This window comes from Callorhinchus milii, unplaced genomic scaffold (assembly GCF_018977255.1).
Source record: "Callorhinchus milii isolate IMCB2004 unplaced genomic scaffold, IMCB_Cmil_1.0 Scaffold18, whole genome shotgun sequence".
Lineage (NCBI taxonomy): Eukaryota > Metazoa > Chordata > Chondrichthyes > Chimaeriformes > Callorhinchidae > Callorhinchus > Callorhinchus milii.
Genome location: NW_024704759.1, coordinates 13,555,095 through 13,574,870, shown reverse-complemented (window position 1 = coordinate 13,574,870; position 19,776 = coordinate 13,555,095). Strand labels below are relative to the sequence as shown.

General features: G+C 41.3%; 3 protein-coding genes across 3 annotated transcripts; all 3 read left to right on the top strand.

Annotated features, from left to right (window-relative positions):
* Window positions 1–3,144: 3,144 nt before the first annotated feature.
* LOC103186305 (solute carrier family 13 member 3-like) lies at window positions 3,145–10,366 on the top strand. Its single transcript, XM_042341955.1, has 12 exons — window positions 3,145–3,255; window positions 3,636–3,901; window positions 4,400–4,557; window positions 5,076–5,124; window positions 5,728–5,889; window positions 7,012–7,098; window positions 7,653–7,757; window positions 8,108–8,205; window positions 8,597–8,694; window positions 9,348–9,509; window positions 9,791–9,928; window positions 10,262–10,366. Exons 1-12 carry the CDS (start codon window positions 3,145–3,147, stop codon window positions 10,364–10,366), a joined length of 1,539 nt encoding a protein of 512 aa, XP_042197889.1.
* Window positions 10,367–13,314: 2,948 nt separating this feature from the next.
* Window positions 13,315–14,838, top strand: LOC103186288. Its single transcript, XM_007905206.2, has 2 exons — window positions 13,315–13,619; window positions 14,780–14,838. Exons 1-2 carry the CDS (start codon window positions 13,340–13,342, stop codon window positions 14,803–14,805), a joined length of 306 nt encoding a protein of 101 aa, XP_007903397.2. The 5' UTR covers window positions 13,315–13,339; the 3' UTR covers window positions 14,806–14,838.
* A 2,704-nt stretch (window positions 14,839–17,542) lies between these two features.
* On the top strand, window positions 17,543–19,371 carry tp53rk (TP53 regulating kinase). Its single transcript, XM_007905207.2, has 3 exons — window positions 17,543–17,612; window positions 18,140–18,413; window positions 18,791–19,371. Exons 2-3 carry the CDS (start codon window positions 18,161–18,163, stop codon window positions 19,267–19,269), a joined length of 732 nt encoding a protein of 243 aa, XP_007903398.2. The 5' UTR covers window positions 17,543–17,612; window positions 18,140–18,160; the 3' UTR covers window positions 19,270–19,371.
* The last annotated feature ends 405 nt before the right edge of the window (window positions 19,372–19,776 follow it).

Sequence of the window (19,776 nt, the reverse complement as noted above, 5' to 3'; positions counted from 1 at the left end):
CAGATGAAGATATAATTGGGTCTGGCTATAAAATTCCACTCTCCAACTCTGACCCTCCTTTCCTTTTCACCAACTAACCTCCCATCGCTCACTACGGAGATTCAGCAATGAGCAGCGCTATGGGGAGCTGCTGTGCCAATGGAACCAAACCCCAACATGATTCAATGGCTTCAGAGGATGAGAAAGGAAATTAAGGAGTTACTGCTTTGATAACACCTGCCTTCCTATAGTCTATTTGATATTTCCTGTAATGCTCCGGTCTTCTTTTTTAAAAAAAAACAATTAATTTAATATTACTGCGTTACTTTCAATCCCTTTCTCCTGCAATTATCAGCAGAATACCAGTGTCCTTCCATTGCAGTCCCAACACATCAAACAAAGGAATTCCTCATGATTTGGGAATATTAGCCTGACATCTCATGAGATGTTGAGTGTCCCCCCAGCTATTGCAAACCACGTACAAATAGGCTCTCGAGGTCGTCTGCTCCACATAGTTGTTGGCTCTGTGGTTAATGGGGTTAAGGCTGCTTGGTGTAATTCTTGATGTTACTGAAATATGTGATAGCAAGTCATTTGCACACGAGTAATGTTCCCCTAAGAACAGTCACATTGTTAATATTATGTACAGGTATATTGTTCCTGGCAATGAAAAGCGCCTGTTAATTGAGCACTAGTAGACACATGAAGAATTTGTTTTATTGAAGAGGTAAAAGCCTTTTGAAACGACTGTTATTTTGTGTTGCTACAAGTGCTGCATTAACATCCGAGATAGACAGCCCCCCCCCCCCCCCCCCGCCCCAAAAAGAACTATCTTACTGCTTCTCACAGACTTGTAATGAGAAGACTTCTGGTTATTTTTAAATTAGTAATTTGATTGTACTTACTCAATAAATATTGACTCTTTTAATTCCGCACACCACAAAGTTGGGGAACATATTTCATCTATGATTCATGTCAATAGCAAAAGTTGTTGAAATCATTGTTTACCTGGAGCTTAGTAAAATAAGTTTCAAGGTTAATTCCAGTAATAACTAACTTTAAACAAAGTTCAATCTATTTATAATGTTTTATTATACAGAGGGAAGTGTTTATTTTTTAAACAGACAACAACAACTTGGATTTATATAGCCCCCTCCATGCCGGATGGCGTCTCAGAGCTCCTGAACAAGTGATCCTTTAAATCCAAACAATTTTGCAATGCTTATTTGAAAAAGTTTTTAAAAAGATTAAGAGAAGTTCAATCATTTGTAAGGAAAATGAAAGTGTAAGAGAATTGCAAATCATGAATCTGGGTATTTTTATAGAGTCCATTTTCACTGTGGCAGCTGGCAGTCAATAAGTTAGCTTTAATAGCCTGTTGCAATACAAGCACCAACCACAAAGTTATGGCTTTGTATTATTCGTTCACTGAGTAGAGCTCTCTAAATCTATGTGTCCACACTTATATGCACTCGCACTGCCAGTTACATGTTAAATTGAGTAAAGATCCAATCTGTCCGGTAAGCTTTCCCACTGCTTGTTCCAGCTACAACCACCCTACCCGTTAGGGCTTTCTCTGGTAGGGTTAACAGGAGCTGAGTGGGATGACTCCCTGCCAGGCTGGCTGTGGTGTAGTCAGCAGTGCCCTGGGATTCTGCGGCCCTAACATAACTAATAATCCCTCCAAAACCAAAACCAATAATAAATTGGTCATTTTCAATTTACGACTGTTTGTGGGACATTGCTGTGCGCAATTGGCTGCCGCGTTCGCCCACAATATACAGTCAATTCACTTTACAGTGTGTTCTGTGAAGCGCTTTGGGACGTCCTCCCGACGTGAAAAACGCTTATCAAATGCAAGGATTATTATTATTATTAATTGTAGAATTTCCCCATTTTGAAGTGTGTGCCTTTAATGGCTGCAGCTTTCCCTCATCAGCAGAGGTTTATTAGTCTACTCAGTGAGCTCTATGAGAGTGAAACTGTTCCAGTCGAATGTCTTGTGATGTACAGTAGAGGAGTACACACAGGTAATGTTGGCCCAAACGAAATATCTACAGGTTAGGTACAGAGAGGCCACATGGTGGCACTGGACATAGGGAATGTTACACAGATTCTTTTATGTAGTGTGAATGTGCTTCCATTTTTGCATCGTAGGAGTTAAATCCCACCTTGATTACAATCCAAACATTGACTTAACAGTCTGCAGATACTGACTGATCACTTTTCCAGCATCAGTTATGAAACCAATGCATTTTTTGGGGGGGTTTGGGGGGGGGGGGGTGGGGATGTAAGTTAAATTGAGAGGAAGAGGATTTTTCGTGTACCAAAAAAACACTATAGGACAATCGTTTAGATTGTGCCTGAAGTTCAAAGTAAAACGGCAATGAAGGGGAGACTGGAGTAATCACAGCCTTGGCCAACTGTCCATCACAGATCATGATGACTGTGTTTTCAATCCTCAAGCATCATCTTTGTAATGACTATACCACAAAACATACACAGAGAGAACTCACGGGGGGGGGGGGTTCCATAGGTTCAGAGAGTTCTGTGTTGTCCCCCCCCCCCCCACCCCTGGGAAAACAACATTATTCATCACGATTTGGAAGGTGTAAATCCTCGTCAGATATCCTCACCTCCACACCAACCGCTGTGTGTACTGAACATGAACACCAGAGTCGAACATAACAGGTGAAGAGTACATCATTGTATATATATATATATATGTGTGTGTGTGTGTGTATATATATATTACTATTAAAAAGCTGTAGTAAAAGGCTGTAACGTAAAGGTGGGACATGTTGTGGTGACGTCTGACCACAAGCCTTGACTCACGCCTCAAACGCTTTGTGACCAATGTTGGTGGCAACTCAACAGAGAGAGAGAGAGAGAGAGAGGGGTCAGCAGATCACCAGCTCATTTCTCGGCTCCACGTGTTTTACTCTTGGGTGTGAAGTGCCTGTGTCTGTGTGTGCTGTGGGGTGGTGGTGTGTGCTGTACGGGGTGGGGAGGGCAGTGGGTGGGAGAGCAGGTGTTTGATGCCAACCAGGTGTTGACTCACCTGTAGCTGCTCCTGTAGAACCCTCGCCTGGTTGGTGCACAGCACAGCACAGCACTCCCACACACACATACACACACACAGCTGTGGTCGGACTCGAGCACACAATGGACAAGATCAAAGTGATAAGCAAAAGGGTCATTCGCTTCAAGCGTGAATTAGTGTTGGTACTAACCCCGTTAATACTTCTACCAGTTTTATACAGCATTCCTTTGAAGGTAAGCATCTAATCTCTTTCGTTTAAAATAATAATAATAATGATGATGATGATGATGATGATTTGGTGACTCAGTCCACCGCTGTTGTGGGGACGCTGCTGTGCGCAATTGACTGCCGCGTTTCGCCCACGAAACTAAACCTCGACTCACTTTACAGTGTATTTTGTGAAGCGCTTTGAGACGTCTCCACGACGGGATAAGGCGCTGTATCAAATGCAATTACTGTCACTTAGAAGACGATCCTACTGTCCTTTTAGTGATAAGAACTAGGCTGTGACAAGAGATGGGATTGTAAGAGAAGTGCCATTTTCAACGACTTTACCAGATGTATTTTTTTCCCTCTCTCCATCTCTCTTTCTCTCTCTCCACCACATCATTAGCAGGCAAAATGTCTCTACGTATTCCTTGTGATGGTCACCTACTGGTGCACGGAAGCATTGCCAGTTGCAGTGACCTCATTGATCCCCATCGTCATCTTCCCTACATTCGGGATCATGGCCTCCAGCAAGGTGTGCCCTCAGTACTTTGCTGACACCATCATCCTCTTCATGGGTGGTGTGATATTAGCCGTGGCCATGGAGAATTGGAATCTTCACCGTAGAGTAGCACTTCATATCCTCATGTATGTGGGAGTTAAACCAACTATGTAAGTACTGTACTGTACCGTGAAGACACAGTCACTTCCTCCTGAAGTAATCGTAACCCTCCTTCCCCTCCCTACACATCCGCATCTATGTACCTTAAATTTAATAATTACATTTAATAATTGGATGAGTAGTCCTGAGTGGGTGGAATTGGCACAAGCTCTAAAGAGTTCAATTGACAGTGACTGCAGGCAATGTCTGACGGATCACGTGAACTATCCAAGTTATATTCTGAACATTACCATCAAGTTTCCACCAGTGCAGAGAAATTAGGATTTTATATTTTGGGGTGGATTCAGATCCATCGCCCGTAAAATACACTTTACAGTATATTCTGTGAAGTGCTTTGAGACGTCTTGAAGACGCGATAAGGCACTATGTCAAATGCAAGGATTATTATGGCTAAAGAAAAAAACTCATACTCTGTTGTTTGCCAACAACAGCAGTTTGAAAGCATACCTTAATATTGCTTATTCCTGCTCTTGGTCCCGGTTCTTTAGGCTCCTTTTGGGATTGATGTTGACCACCAGTATTCTGTCGATGTGGATGAATAATTCTGCCACAACAGTAACCATGATGCCTATAGCCAATGCAATTCTTAAGACGCTGTATGGTGACGAGGAATCAACGGATATGTCAGTCAGCCACATTAATGCAGGTACCCGTGAAAACCTAATTGCAAATCCTGTGCAGAGGAGCTTTGCTGGCTGGAGAGCCTGTTATCTTTTCTTTCGAAGGTCCTTGAAAGAGTCATTGCTTCTCAGCTTCGTTCATTCCTCTCCTACCACTCTCTTCACGAGCCCCTCCAATTGGGTTTCCGTGCTGCTCTGGTTTGTCACCATGACCCCATCACCCCCGCCCTTGCCCGGCTCCAATGGCTCCCCATCCCTCAGTGGATAGAATTCAAAATCCCCTTGTCCTCACTTTCAAGGCCCTCCACAGCCTTGTTGCCTACTACATCTCCGACCTGCTGACCCTCTATCAACCTGTCAGCTCCCTCCACTCAGCACGCTCCGGCCTGCTCCAGGTTTCCCACCCGACTCGCCCTACCATCGGTGGCCAGGCTTGAGCCTCTCTGCCCCCACTCTTTGGAACTCCATCCCACAATCCCTTTGCCTCGCTCCCTCTCTTGCCTTCATCCAGACTAATCTTGTGATCTTGTGATGTGTTTTTCAGTATTTCAACAGAAGGACCGCTTGTCAACTCAAACTGAGACACAAGAAAAGTAGGGAGTTAACTAATGAAAAATATAGTCCTAGCCATGTACTAGTTAAGCACCTTGGCCCGTTCGGTTTTCTGACTTGATTTAGCTACCTTTACCCCTTTGCTAAAGCCTCAGTCAGTTTTATGAAATGGTTTAAGATGTCCTCCCAATAAGATAGGTGCTATATAAATGTCAATTGTCGTTAAATAATCTTTGCTTTTGCTATAGCTCCTTATCAGGTTCTTGAGACGTCTCAAAGCGCTTCACAGAATATACTGTAAAGCGAATTGACTATGTATTTTGTGGGCAAAACGCAATAGCCAATTGCACACATTATCATTGAGATCCCTCAGATAATTATTTCCTCTGCGCTTTCAAAGAATATAGTGACATAATTGGCCATTCTTCTTCAACTATACTAACAGAGTAAGTGAGTGCTGTGGAAAACATGTTTAATAAATGACTAAAATATTAACACATTCCAAGATTTGTTTGACTGACCTCTCAGATGTGTAGATTCAAAGGAAATTCCCGATTAAACGCATTAGCAAAGACTGCTTTGATGAAACCCATTGACCTGATCAGGAAAATGTTACCAGATTAATCTTGCATTTACATTTTCAGTTTGGAAATAGATGAGGAAACGATTGGAAAAATGGTGAGAAAAGAAAACAAACACATAGTGAAGGGTATACTTCTTTCCATTCCCTACTCTGCCAGTATCGGAGGCATTGCCACTCTAACAGGGTCGGTACCAAACCTCATCCTTGATGGTCAGGTGAAAAGGTAATGTTTTATGTCACTATATGGTGGGGGTGGGTGGGGGGGGGTGGCTGCATGCATTACCTCTGCCTCCACCTATCCTTTTTCTCTCAATGTTACTAGATCATTTATAATATAATATTTTCCTCGCATATAATATTCTTCAGAGCCCTGATAATCATATCTAAAACAAAAGAATCTAAAACAAAGATTCTGCGCACCCATTATCCCTATCTCACAAAGTATTCCAGGACGCTGGCTCCCAGTAACTGGAGGGTTGAGTTTGACGATCCTTACCCTGGTCGTCAAATCCCTCCATGAACTCTACCCACCTTACCGATGCAACTTTCTCCAACCCTACATTCCCGTTTGCACCCTGTGTTCTCCTGGCTAATCTATGGTTCTCTCCCCAATCCTTCATGCTACTCGCGGTGACGGAGCCTTTAGCCACTATGCCTGTTCTCTGGAACTCTCTTCCAAATCCATTCTGCCTATCTAAATCTCTCCCAACTTTTAGAAAAAAANCTTTCTAGAAGTTACTTCCTTGTTAATGGTAAACAACTCTGGAGCCTGATTCTAATGTTTGTGATTTGATTTCCTTTTAGAACTTTCCCAAACTCTCACACATTGACCTTTGGGTCCTGGCTGCTGTTTGCCTTACCTTTCATGTTGCTATTACTACTGTCAGCTTGGCTGTGGATCTCAATACTTTATGGAGGACTCCAAGGAAGGTATGGGTGGGGCCACTAGATTTGAAATTGAGTATGAGTATGGGGGTGGTGAGGGTATATGTTAAATACCAGGTAAAAAGCTAATGGTTCACTGTGCCTAGACTAGTATTTGTGTCTTACACTTGAGGAGCGATTGCTTGGGCGAGACACTGATGGTTGGTTTAATGTGGAATCATGTCTCGGCATGAATAATGCCTTCATGAGATGGGAGGATTTTGAATGCCAGGTTCTTTGTTAGTGTTGTATAATCACAATTGAGAAGGAATATCAGCCGCACGATGTCTGGGCATTAGGATCTATTTTTATAAATAAGAGTGATTGTAGCTTATGTGAAAGTGAGGGAGGGAAGGAGTATACAGTGGAAGATTTTTACCACTGTACCAGTGTTTTTTATTGTTTCTATTTCCATCGCTAGGTTTTGGATTCAGAAGAAAAAGTCTGAAACAGCAGCCAAACTGCAGGCTATTATACATAATGAATACAAAAAATTGGGGCCAATAAAGTATGTATGATTGGGTTTACTTTAGATTGAAGGACATGTTTTCGTATTGGCTCTACAACAACAACAACAACAAAATTACATTTATAGAGCGCCTTTCACGTCGGGAGGATGGGCTCTAATTGTGTATTCTAATGCAAACAGATTAGTGGTCATCCTACATCTATCAAACTTTGGAGTCCTTTGTGACTCCCTGTCTGTCGCGTATTTAGATCTAGAATCATGAAACCAAATTCCATGGCAAGGATTTGTGGAACCATATCAGTCTGCTTTAGGAGTTGTTTAATTCAAAGTAATAGGCAGTCCTGTCATTTCAAAACTAGTGGGAATCCATTGTAGCATCTCCCAATGTGAAAGGCACTATATAACCCCAATTTGTTATTATTTTAAGTCATGGGTCACATCTTTTGTATATTGTTTTCTGCTTCTGGTCTGTTCTCCGAGACGCTACCCCACGTGAAGGGCGCTATATAAATGCATGTTGTTGTTCTAGTTGCTGTCACCCCGTACCTCAATACAGTGCTTACTGGATCAGATTGTTGTGTCTTGTCTTGCAGGTTTGCTGAGAAGGCTGTTGGATTTGTTTTCCTTCTGTTCGTAATTATTCTCTTCACAAGAAGTCCCAAATATATGTTGGGGTGGGAGAAAATCTTCCAGCCCAAGTAAGTAGTTTAATCTCTGAGCTTCCTCCACTTCAGTAAAGTTGCCAGTCTAAGCCTCATTATCATGAGGAAGCAATGAGCGAAAGCAAGGCACTTTTCTGCATTCATTTTGTGTTGAAAAAACACTCTCCACGTTTTCATATTCTAGCAAATTTAGACTATTTAAGCAATTATTTTAAGAAAAATGTGCATTTTAATTTATTGCCAAGTGCAGCACACCTGTGATGATTACTCACTGATCAACTTATCATGCAAGAAAATATAAGATTAAAGTCTTGCATTTCTTCTGTAAAATCTTAACTATGTGAAACTACAGTATAAGGCAAAATTAGTTGTCTTTTGGTTCCCAGGTACGTCTCAGATGCCGCAGCTTCTACTTTGATCATTATTTTATTGTTCATCTTTCCCTCACAAAAACCAACTTACAAATGGAAAATTGATCCTTCGGGTATGTACAGTCCTTTATTGGGTAGCGTATATGCGTATTGAATAAACTTGTTTTGAGCCACTCTTCCAATACTTAATAGTTTATTCACTTAAACCTTTAACAATAAATGTTCATGGTTGGAGGCAACTCACCAGGTCAAGTCTCGCTTGAGTGAGGATGTTATTGATAAATCACAACAGCTTGAGCAGAAAACTGATGTGAACACCTTTGATTATTTTATCGTTCTCTAACTCCCAGTTACTGCTAACTGCTATGATACTATAAGTAAACATCAACTTGTTTCTTGTTGAAAAAGCATAATAACTTGAATGAACAAGGCACGAGAAGTGTTGTATACCTGAAGTTTTCTCTTGGCTTTGTTATTCAGACAAAAACATTGAGTATGAACCAGTGGTGCCACTGCTATCCTGGAAAACAGTCCAAAAGAAAGTTCCCTGGAATGTGTTAATATTATTAGGAGGAGGTTTTGCATTAGCAAAAGGAACCGAGGTAATTGCTGTACTATTGAAAGATGTGCCAAATTTGTTTAAACAGCCAACAAAGGCGAAAAAAAATGTAACTACTGCAATATTGAGTGACATTAAAAAAAACATATGAAGGTCAATTCATTCAACAAAGTAGGATAGTCAATACACAACAATAAAATTCCCTTTGTATAATAATGTATCAATAAGCAACTATGAGACTATGAGATAAGATAGGCAAAATAATTGTAAAATCTGTGTTTGGTCGACAATAGAGGCGTGATAAAAGGTATCTTAATCCTTGAATGGGAATAACTGCCATTCATGCATTTTTTTCAATGGAAAATGTAAATGTCAATGTATACCCATCTCCCTAGCAACCTAATACATAACAAATAAAATAAAGCCTCCCAGAATCTTTTGTTTACTTAAAAAAGGAACTTGTTTACTTAGAAAAGAACCTCTAGCATATTCTGCAAAGATGATTTGGTGATTAAATTGTTTATAATATAATATTATTGTTTATTCCCCGTTATCATATTGGGAGTGGTAGGGGGGAGAAAGAGAAAGAAAATTTCACCCTCAGTTTTTAGTCCATAATTCTTTTTCATATTATGCCATTTTAGAAATAAACTAATACAATTTCCTACAGAATGTATTTTTGCGTTTTCTTGCCAGGAATCAGAGCTGTCCGTATGGATCGGGGATCTCTTTCAACCGCTGGAAAAGATCTCAGCAAGTGCAGCTGTCTTGCTTATTAGCTTGACGGTATCTGTGGTTACGGAGTTTCTCAACAGTAGTGTCACAAGTGCAGTCCTGTTGCCCGTTTTGGCTAAACTGGTGAGCTTCCGACCCACTCTCACTTTACAATTGCATTCGATCCACAATATCCAAGCAGTGCTTATGCTTGCATCAGTCAGCATTCATTGCCTTTTTTTTGGTGAGAATGGGAAAACAAAAGAGAAGGAGGGGTTGGAATTTTTAAAAAAATGTTTTTTTCAGTCAAGAGTTAAGCGTGAGCTAAAGGTGCACTGAAGGCTCTATTTTCAAAATCTTGTCATTTGATTTCAACAATAATCATTTAGACAGAATCCTGCTGTAATCTGTGCTCTTTTCTCTAGTCCGTACGTATGAAGGTACATCCCCTTTACCTGATGGTGCCTGCAACAGTGAGCTCCTCCTTTGCCTTTACATTGCCAAGCGGAACCCCTGAAAATACCATTGCCTTTAGTTCAAGACAGCTCCATGTCAAAGATATGGTACGTGACATTCAATTATTCTTTACTACAGGGGTATGAATTTATATCATTGTGGATTTAACACACTTAACCTCATAAAGCATTCAGTTGAACACTCTTCACATTATTTTGGGAGGGGCGGTGATTACATCAATTTTAACCTTTAAGTTTTAGAATACTTTCAAAGATGATATTACAAAACTAAAAAAAACTGATCAAAAGAATTAGCATTTTTATAGTGTCTCGCTTTGAAATGTCTCAAAGTGTCTTACAATAGTTATTTTTGGTGAATGACGTTTTTTAGCCAAACCAGTACAAGCCAAAGAGTTGCTGACATTGCTTTTGTCTCACCAGGTCAAAGGAGGGATCGTCCTGAATGTTTGGGGAAACATCCTACTTTTCCTAGCAATCAACACATGGGGTCAGCCTATATTCCAATTGTCAACTTATCCTGACTAGGCAAAGAATCCACACAATAACACAAAACCGTAATTGTAGCCCCTTTGGAAAACAATGTCTACTTCATTTAGTAAAATGAAAGGATTCATGGACTTATTTAGCAAAACGGCAACTTACCCTTTCCACAACTCTTATTCCTATTGATCCATCTCCAGCCAACACATTGAGGCCAGTTTTGAAATAATTTATTTGAAACCGTTTGCATTGCCACAATTGATCAGCCACATGAAAAAAGCAAGACATATAATGCATGTGGTCCCTGGAAAAGTAAGAAATCTAAACTCTAAAATACCAAAAAGTGAAGGTACTGGAAAATCATTAAACCCAAGGAGAACAGAAGTGACCGAAAGCAAACCTGAAGGATGGGGGAATTATTGACGACTTGATCACTTATTTTTACAGAATGTTTTACTTACTCTCCATTTCCCCTGTCTAGATTTCTTCAGGACATACACCATACACCTCAGCTGAGGAGGTGATCAAAAAGAGGTTAAATAAAAATACTGCAAATCTGAAATAAAAAAGAGCAAAAGTTAGTTGTGCCAGACAATTTCTGACCCTTCAAATTTGGAAGCAGAAGTTGAATTCCATCTTAATGCTTTTCTCCGGGATCCCAGCACTTGGGGACAGTTGAAACTGACCATACTTAAATACAAATCCATAATTAATAGTACTTTATTGCTCCGAAATGCGATACAAATGGCTGGGGGTGGGGGGATTGCTAGCCAGGACACGAAAGGAGGAACGTGTTCTCTTTTTGAATAATGTCATGGGATCTTTAACATCCACCTGGTCAAGCAATCGGGACCTTGGTTTAACGTCTCATCCAAAGAACAGCACCTCCAACATTACAGCACACCCCCAGTACTGCACTGGAGTGTCAGCCTAGACTGTGAATTCAAATCCTGATTATGGAACTTGAACTCACAACTTCCTGACTCAGAGGCATGGGTGCTGAGCCAGGCGAGCACCTTGTTGAGTACTTTTCTTAAATATACATTAAGTCAAGATAGATCGGAATATTTTGTGGTCTTCACTTAAGCTCATATATGGTAAAAATAAGTTTCCCAAACTTCCAAAATAGGAAGTTCAAAATGACTCAAATATTAAATATTGAGGAAGTTTGTCTGATCACAGTAACTGCCCACAGTGACGATTAGCTTTCAGTCGTGAGAAGTTCAATCGTGAGAAGTTGTTGTTATACTCTCTTTTTGGTTATAATTTTACCCTTAATTTTTTTTTGAATTCATTTGCTACACTGAAGGTGTCAGGGATAATAATTTGTATTATCTAAGAATGATGACACAGGATATGAAAGAGACTTTGCCTCGTCATCCTGCCTATGACCCAAGCAAGTAAGTATTTACCTTTTTTTTTGATTAATTCTGTGTTAAAGACAAACAGTAAATGTGACCCAGTTTGAACACCAAGAAGTCGGGACCTGTTATTATTTATTTCCACCATTTATAAAACAGACTTTCAGAACTTTCCCAGAGCTTTGGTTAAATCACCATCTGGTGGAATTAGTGGCTCGTCAGACATCAAATACTTTCAAGTGAGAATTGTAAACAACATTTTGAAAGCATTGTAGAGATAAAATCTGTTCACATATTTATTTACACACATTTTATTAGTGGAACATAAACAATTCTGGCTGATACAATAGGGAGCACTTTTCTGACACTGGTGCTGAGGCTTATTTGGGAAGAGTAGGAGAAGCTTTATTCTGTGTCCTGTTATAGTACAGTATATCTGACACAGGAGTAATCATTGATGAGAAATATACTAGACAGACATGTTTATTTCTCATTTCTTAAACACAACAATAAAAAATAAGTAACTACTTCTGAGGTTAAATAACTACCAATGCATTACTATTTACTATAGTAATACTGTGTTACTACAGTATAACAATATTATAAAACAATACATCCAACTAAGAAAACATCCACCATCTCCTTTTAGAAAGTTACATACAGCATGTGTTATTGATTGTGAAAAAGCCCTGTTTTCAGCCAGATTTTTTGCAGTAATGGTAGTTACTAGATTAAAAAATTATGCCAGTTGCACCATTTAAGGTGAATGTGAGTATATAGGGATGGACATTTTTAAAAAGGGAAATATATCAAATCTGTTTAAATCAGCACAGTTGGGAGGTTCCTCTCAGGAAAGGCTGTCGCAACCAACATTATATATACATGCCTCTGACTGCTTGCCAATATTTTGGTCTTTAGTATCATGTTTTCTTAAAAGTTCATGCAAGATACTTTTAAACATAGTGAATGAAAAACAGGAGATAAGTTCCCACTTGACTGATCTAAAATACAAATATTTCTAAAGCTGACTGGGTACCAAGCAAACCTTTTTAACTTTAGTTTAATTCCATGGTTCTCGCACTTAAAATAATATTTTTGAACAAATACACACGTAAGGAGTGTGATTCTGTGCAAGTTGATATTTAGGGATTAATAGAAATTAACAAGAACTTTAAAAATTAAACAACTCCAGTCACATTCTGGAAACTGCTTTAAAGACAATTTTTACTGCAGGTCCCTTTTGGATATATCTGAGCTACAAGCAATCTTATTTATTTCCCCCCTCCCCCCCCTCCCACACAGGAACAGAAGCTACGATTTGCAGACTTTCCTGCTTTGTTTGATTGAGAAAGTGAAGAGAGTGGTACAATTCTCATGGAATGCTTACTGCAAGCCCACACCAGCCTGCTTAAGAGAACTACTGACTCTCTTTGCGTTATGTTTGGGTATCGCAATGATAAATGGCGGCCTGCTGTACAACTGGATGTTTTCTTCTTTGGAATATGAAGCGCACGTTTCTGGTGCTATATCGGGTGTGTTTGTTGCTGTGGCGTTCCTGCTTCTGTTATTGGTCCATCCAGTACGGTGCTTGTTCACTCTGGCGGTCCCCACACTAGGCACCAAACAGGGCCGCCATCTTCTCCTTTCTTCCTGCTTCATGCTCGTAGCGGTAAACATAATCCCCAACATTGTGGACAACATCAAGATGATGCTTAAAGTCCTTGAGTGCATCACTCGTTCCTCATCCGAGAGCTTTGTGAATTCATCCGAATTATTGAACGCGGCTATAGAGGTATTGGGCCACGATGTAAAAACTGTGATCAAGAAATCTGCAGAACGTCAGCTTTTGTCATCAAAATCAAGCTTCACATTCAATCCAGACATCAATCAGTCAGTGATCATGGAAAGTATACAAGCTTTTGTCAAACAGATCCAAAGTGAGTTTTCTATGTATGATAAAGTATTCAGTGCAATCATTTTGTGGACCAACAGAGCCCTTGCTGCCTGTATTTGCTTTTATCTTGTTATAAGATCAGCCTGGTATCTGAACAACTATCTGACCAATTTACAATTTGACAACGTATATATAACCAGTAAGCTGTCACACCTGGTAGAGACAAACAATCAAAGAATCATACCTCACAGGATCTCTTCTAAAAAGCTAATCAAATCCACGGGATTGAAAATGTCCACAGAAGAAATTGCTAGATGTGCATATAAAATAGTGATTATTACTGCATATATGGTGCTGTCCATAATTATCATAGTAACAGATTTAGTCTTCTTCAACCTTGCCTCATATTTCTTGAGTTGGATGAATGAGGTGCCGAATGTTCCTCTCACTCTGGAGTTTTCGTACAAGGTAAAAAACCCAACATGATTTTGTTTCACCTGCGTTGTTTGTAGATATCCACCCCATCACCTCCCTACCAAAGCCAGACTGAGGATGGATAACTTGTTCCAGTCCTTGCCACCTCTTGTGCTTTTAAATTTTTCGTAGGGAAAAAGAATGCATGAGACCATCATGTGTTGTCCTGCCCTTCAATTTTATCAATTCAATTTTATGTAAAGAAAGAATAAACTTGGAGTTTTTATATTCTGGGCAGACAGACTGACCACAACATACTATTATGACAACTGAAACATATAATCTGCTGAGTGGACATTCATGATTACAGGGAGTTATTAAAGCCTCCATTTACCTTAAACATTTGGAGTTATCACCTATGTTTTAATAATAATCCTCGCATTTGATATAGCGCTTTTCACATCTTCTCGACGCCTCAAAGCGCTTCACAGAATAGACTAAAATGAATTGACTGTATATTTATGGGCGAAACGCGGCAGCCAATTGCGCACAGCAGCGTCCCACAAACAGTCGTGGATTGAAATGACCAATTTATTATTATTTTTAGTTTTAACTGCAAACATCTTTATAAACAATGTTTGAATGTAATATTCCATTTTTAGAAATTTAAGATGAAAAGCTTACTCCTACAAACAACCCCCCTTTGTAGTATTTTCAGAATTTTTAAATATCTTCACATTTAGATACGGTTTTCTGAAACAAGCTTAAATATTATTTAATCTTTTCCAGGTGGATGCGTCGCATTTCTGGTCTAAAATTTTTCCATTCCTTCCAAATGAAGAGATAATTAGAAGACAAAACGAATTCCATCAGAATTTCACCTTTGTGTCCGATATCTGTATGTTGCCAACATCCCCCCCAAACATCAATATAGTCTACATCATCTCTCTTCTGTACTTTGTTGCTTATATAACAGTGTTTATAGAGACCTATGCATTAAGAGCACAAAGAAAAATTTCCTCAACTTTCTTTGAACAACGGGAAGAAGAAAGGATCAATTACCTCTATCAGAAGATCAAAACAAATTCAGAAAAACAACACTTTCACAGTGTCGAGTCAATGCACTGTGTAACCTTAGAAAAAGAGTGAAGTATATAAACTTCCCACTGGTGAATCATTTCAAATAACGATAATAATAATTCTTACATTTGATAGAGCGCCCTTCATGTAGGGTACATGATTCAAAATGCTTCACAGGAATATATTGCAAAGTGTAGTGACTATGAGTTTTGTGGGTGAACACTGCAGCTAGTATCCACCAAACACTCTCCCCTCTGGGTCAGAAGGTTGTGGGTTCAAGACCCATAACTCTAGGCTGACACTCAATTCAGTTCTATGGGAGTGTTCCATAATTGACATGTTTAGACAATGTAATCAGGGTTTTTATCAAATATAAGGATTATTATATAATCTGTAACAGGAATTTAACTAACCACTGGCAAAATTACCCCCTCAATTCTCGTACAGGCTCTCAATCAAAGGCAAAACATGTTTCCAGGACAAAGTACTTTTTATTATTTTTAGCTAAACCTAAATTGTGCTTTATAGAAACTATATTGTACTTCATCCTATTCTAATTTACTTCATAAATAAACAGTGTTTTCACTCTAATCTGCATTTACAGCTTGTCTCAATCTGTATCGTAACTGTCCTGGACCAATTTTGCTCCATTCTCTCAAGACTTTTTTCCCTTTCAAAGCAAGAATTCTTGGATGAAATGCAAACCATTATTCCCATTCCCTCTTTTCCTTAGCACTGACTTTCACTTTCAAATAAAACTTAATTTTTCAAGTCCATTAGACTCCCATTTTCTCACCCAATCCAGTGCAGGTACTAGGAAGTTTTTGTTCATTTAGTGGGTAATTAACAGGTTTCCAGTAATGGCAGCTGAGTCCAGGACACTGGATTCATTTGATACTGGCATGAAGAAAGAGAAAGAGGAGGGTGTTTTTCCAAGGATGAGATCAGATGGGCTGAAGAGCCTTCTGCTCAACCGTGTGACCTCTGACAACGCAGCACTCTCCCTAGCAATGCACTGGATTACTGGCCTAGCCTGTAAGCTCAAAGTCTCTTCTGATTTAGGGAACAGGAATGCCAATAAATTGAGCACTCCTGACTACAACAACTACAAAGTTACATGTGTAAAGGGCTTTTCACGTCGGGAGGACGTCCCAAGGCGCTGGACAGACAGTTACGGACCCGAGCTGGGAGTCAGGGGGGGGGTCAGAGCAGGGAGATCGAAAGCACGGTCGAAGCAGAGGGTCTTGAGGTGGGTGGGACGGAGGGAGTGCAGGATGGAGTTCCAGAGACAGAGCGGCGGAAGGCCCGCTGATAGTGAGGGGAGCGAGGCGGGGTGGGGGTGGGGTGCGTGAGGCAGGCCGGAGAGCTTCACCTTCCAATAAAAACTGACTAGCAAAATGGGGGGGGGGGGGATCAAACAAGAAGAAGATTCCATTTATAGAGCGCCTTTCATGTCGGGAGGACGTCCCAAGGCACTGGACAGTTGGGTCAGGACCCGAGCATTGGGGGGAAATGGTCAGGGGGAGGGGAGGGAGCGAGGAGGGGTAGAGAGTCGAGAGGGGAGCTGAAGGCACGGTCAAAGAGAAAGGTCTTGAGACCGGCCTTGAAGGAGGAAAGGGAGGAAGCGGCGAAGGCACTGGGGATGGAGTTCCAGAGCCTCGGGGCTGAGAGGCTGAAGGCCACCGATGGTAGGGCGGTTGGGGCGGGGGACGTGGAGCAGACCGGAGCCGGAGGAACGGAGGGTACGGGCAGGTAGGTAGGGGATAGTAGGTCAGAGAGGTAGGAGGGAGCGAGGCCATGAATGGCCTTGTAGGTGAGGATGAGGATCTTGAATTCGATCCTCTGGGGGATGGGGAGCCAGTGGAGGGGAGCGAGGGTGAGGGTGGGAGTGATGTGGTCACTGGTGCGGGACAGTACACGAGCTGCAGAGTTCTGGATGACCTGCAGTGTGGAGGGAGGGCCGGGAAGGCCGACGAGGAGAGAGTTCCCATAGTCCGGCCTTGAGGTGATAAAGGTGTGGACCAGAGTTTCAGCCGCGTGAGGGGTGAGGTAGTGCCGTAGTCCGGCCATGTTCCGGAGGTGATGGAAGGCGGTCCCAGTTGTGGCGCGGATATGAGGGAGAAAGGACAGCTCAGACCACAGACAGTCCCAATATTATTATGTTTTTTTTTTAAAAATGAGTCACCCGAGGAGTTTACGCCCAAAAGCTCAACAAAAACCTCCCAAAACCTGCCATCATGAGGGCGGGCGGGAGAGCGAGTGCGAATCATGGCGGCGCCCGGGTCGGCTTCACTGCGGCGCGCGGGGTGTGCCGGGATCGTGGAGGACCACTCTCAGGCGGCCCAGGCGTTCCTCCGACGCTGGCGATGGAGTTGGTTGACCCGAGTGGAGGCGAGGCGAGGTGAGGCGCGCATGCGCGCGCGGACGCCCTCTCCCCCCCCCCCGCCTCGATTAACGAGCATGCGCAAATGCGGTGCCAGATCCAAGATGGCGGCCTTCGGGGAAGGACTGTCTCTCCCTCTCTGTTGAGGAGGTTTACTCTGTGAGTTCCAAAGCAGTCTGAAAGCACCTTTTTGACTGCAATTTTGTGTCATCTCCCCCACCTGGCTCGATACTGAGGGGAGGACAGGTTTGCAGGGCTATGGGGGGGGGGGGGGGGGAGGAGAGAGTAGGATTGATTTGGAAAAGCTCTTTCCAAAGTGCCGGCACGGACACGATGGGCCGAATGGCCTCCTTCTGTGCTGTACGATCTTATGCTTCTTCCTCAACCCTCACCACCGCCGTCACCCCGGCTTGGGCTGCGTGAAGAAGCGCTTTGAGACCTGGTTCCTGTCTTGAAAGCTGCTAAATAATTGTAAATTGTATTGCATGAAATGGGATTTGCCCAATCCTTCCTGTCTTGTGTGGCATCTTTGTTAAGACTGATTTTCACTTGTTCGGCATCCAGCCCCGTCTCCGTCAATCACTCCTGAGATGTTATGCTCCGTGAAGGACCCTATATAAATGCAAGTTGTTGTTGTAATTCAGTATTCTATTTGGGTTACAGTTCTCCCTTTCGGTTATTTTCAGTCACACCTTTCCTAAGCTACAATGGCCGAAGCTCTGCAGCAGGAAGATGAGCTGGACGGATTTGGGAAACCTTCAGTCCAAGATTTCCTTCAAGGTTTTCAGATCATCAAACAGGGAGCAGAAGCCAAAATCTACAGAGTCACTTTCCTGGGGAGGCCCACCATTGTGAAGGCAAGATTCTCAAAATCTTACCGACACCCTGCTTTAGACAAGAAACTTACACATCGCAGGACAGCTCAGGAAGTACGATCAATACTTAGGTGCAGGAAAGCTGGTAAGTGTCTGTAGCAATTCAGTAGTTGCTCGAATTACATTCAGTCTGGTCCCTATCCTACTCACAATACTGAGAAGCTCTCATCCAAGCCACAAACCGTGCACTTTCACTCTGCGACTAGGGCTCCCTGTGCCTCCTTGACACTGCAAGGCCAAATATAAGGATTGTTATTAAGGGAACGATTAAAATTACCTCAGGATGTTTTGTACTGATGAAAGACAGCAGAATGGCAGAAAGAATTGAACTGAGATTCATTTTTAAATGTTTTAGTCAGGGAAAAGCTCACAAAATTCTCTAAAGCCCATCCCACTTTGACTATTATTTTGAATAGTTGTTTTAAATTTTAGAAGTTATCTTTTTTTCATTTTTACTTTTAGGTATTTCAACTCCTGTGGTGTATTTTGTGGATTACAATTCAAACTCTATCTACCTTGAAGATTTAGTTGGCTCTGTAAGTGTCCGTGATTATATAACATCAACTTGGCAGGAAAAAAAGGAAACGGTGAGCCTCTATCCTTTGGCTGAGAAAATTGGGCAGATCTTGGCAAAAATGCATGATCAGAATGTCATTCACGGAGACCTCACTACCTCAAACATCCTACTGCAGAAACCAGAGGATGAGCAGAGCTTGGTAATGATAGATTTTGGGTTGAGTTTTATCTCTGCTCTGCCAGAGGATAAAGGGGTTGACCTTTATGTTTTGGAGAAAGCTTTCCTAAGCACTCATCCCAACACAGAGAGTGTGTTTGAAGTCATTCTGAAGAGCTACTCAGCATCTTCTAAGACATCGGGACCTGTGATCAAAAAACTTGATGAAGTCAGGCAGAGGGGGAGAAAGAGGTCAATGGTTGGATAACTAATATTTTTATTTGGTTAAAGCTTAGCTTCATTTTGTCCTTTATCTTGAAGACCTTCATCAAATCTGTAATATACAAATAAAAAGATACTTTTGTTTGAACTTGTGTGATTATTTTGTGACGGATAAACTTTCTATATTTTTAACTTTCTATTTTGTTACAATGGTTAGACATTAATATTACCTAGAGAAGGTGTTTCACTTTATATTTACTTTATCTTTGGAATGTATATTTCGCCTTTTCCTTTGCTCAATTGCTGTAAGATAATAATCTGTTTGCTACTCTTTGCCCAACCATTTCAAGGGACATCAGAGTGTTGCAGATCAGTGTTAATTATTCCCTGCTTCTTGCCACAAAAAAAGCTTTTTTCTTGCTACAAAAAAAGGCTTTTACATGATTGGGATCCACTGTTTAGAGGGGATCACAGGAGAGTACCCCTGTCCTGCCACTCTGACACAACAGATTGGTGTAACTCAATACTACTCTGGTGGAACTCCATCCCGCAG

Bases quoted from the DNA above. Each gene is read 5' to 3' on its own strand.
- tp53rk (XM_007905207.2), top strand. From the start codon at position 18,161: ATGGCCGAAGCTCTGCAGCAGGAAGATGAGCTGGACGGATTTGGGAAA. The intron at 18,414-18,790 runs GTAAGTGTCTGT...TTTTACTTTTAG, and splicing joins ACTTAGGTGCAGGAAAGCTG to GTATTTCAACTCCTGTGGTG.
- LOC103186305 (XM_042341955.1), top strand. From the start codon at position 3,145: ATGGACAAGATCAAAGTGATAAGCAAAAGGGTCATTCGCTTCAAGCGT. The intron at 5,125-5,727 runs GTAGGGAGTTAA...TTACATTTTCAG, and splicing joins CAAACTGAGACACAAGAAAA to TTTGGAAATAGATGAGGAAA. The intron at 5,890-7,011 runs GTAATGTTTTAT...TTCCATCGCTAG, and splicing joins CTTGATGGTCAGGTGAAAAG to GTTTTGGATTCAGAAGAAAA.
- LOC103186288 (XM_007905206.2), top strand. From the start codon at position 13,340: ATGCTCGTAGCGGTAAACATAATCCCCAACATTGTGGACAACATCAAG. The intron at 13,620-14,779 runs GTGAGTTTTCTA...AATCTTTTCCAG, and splicing joins TTTTGTCAAACAGATCCAAA to GTGGATGCGTCGCATTTCTG.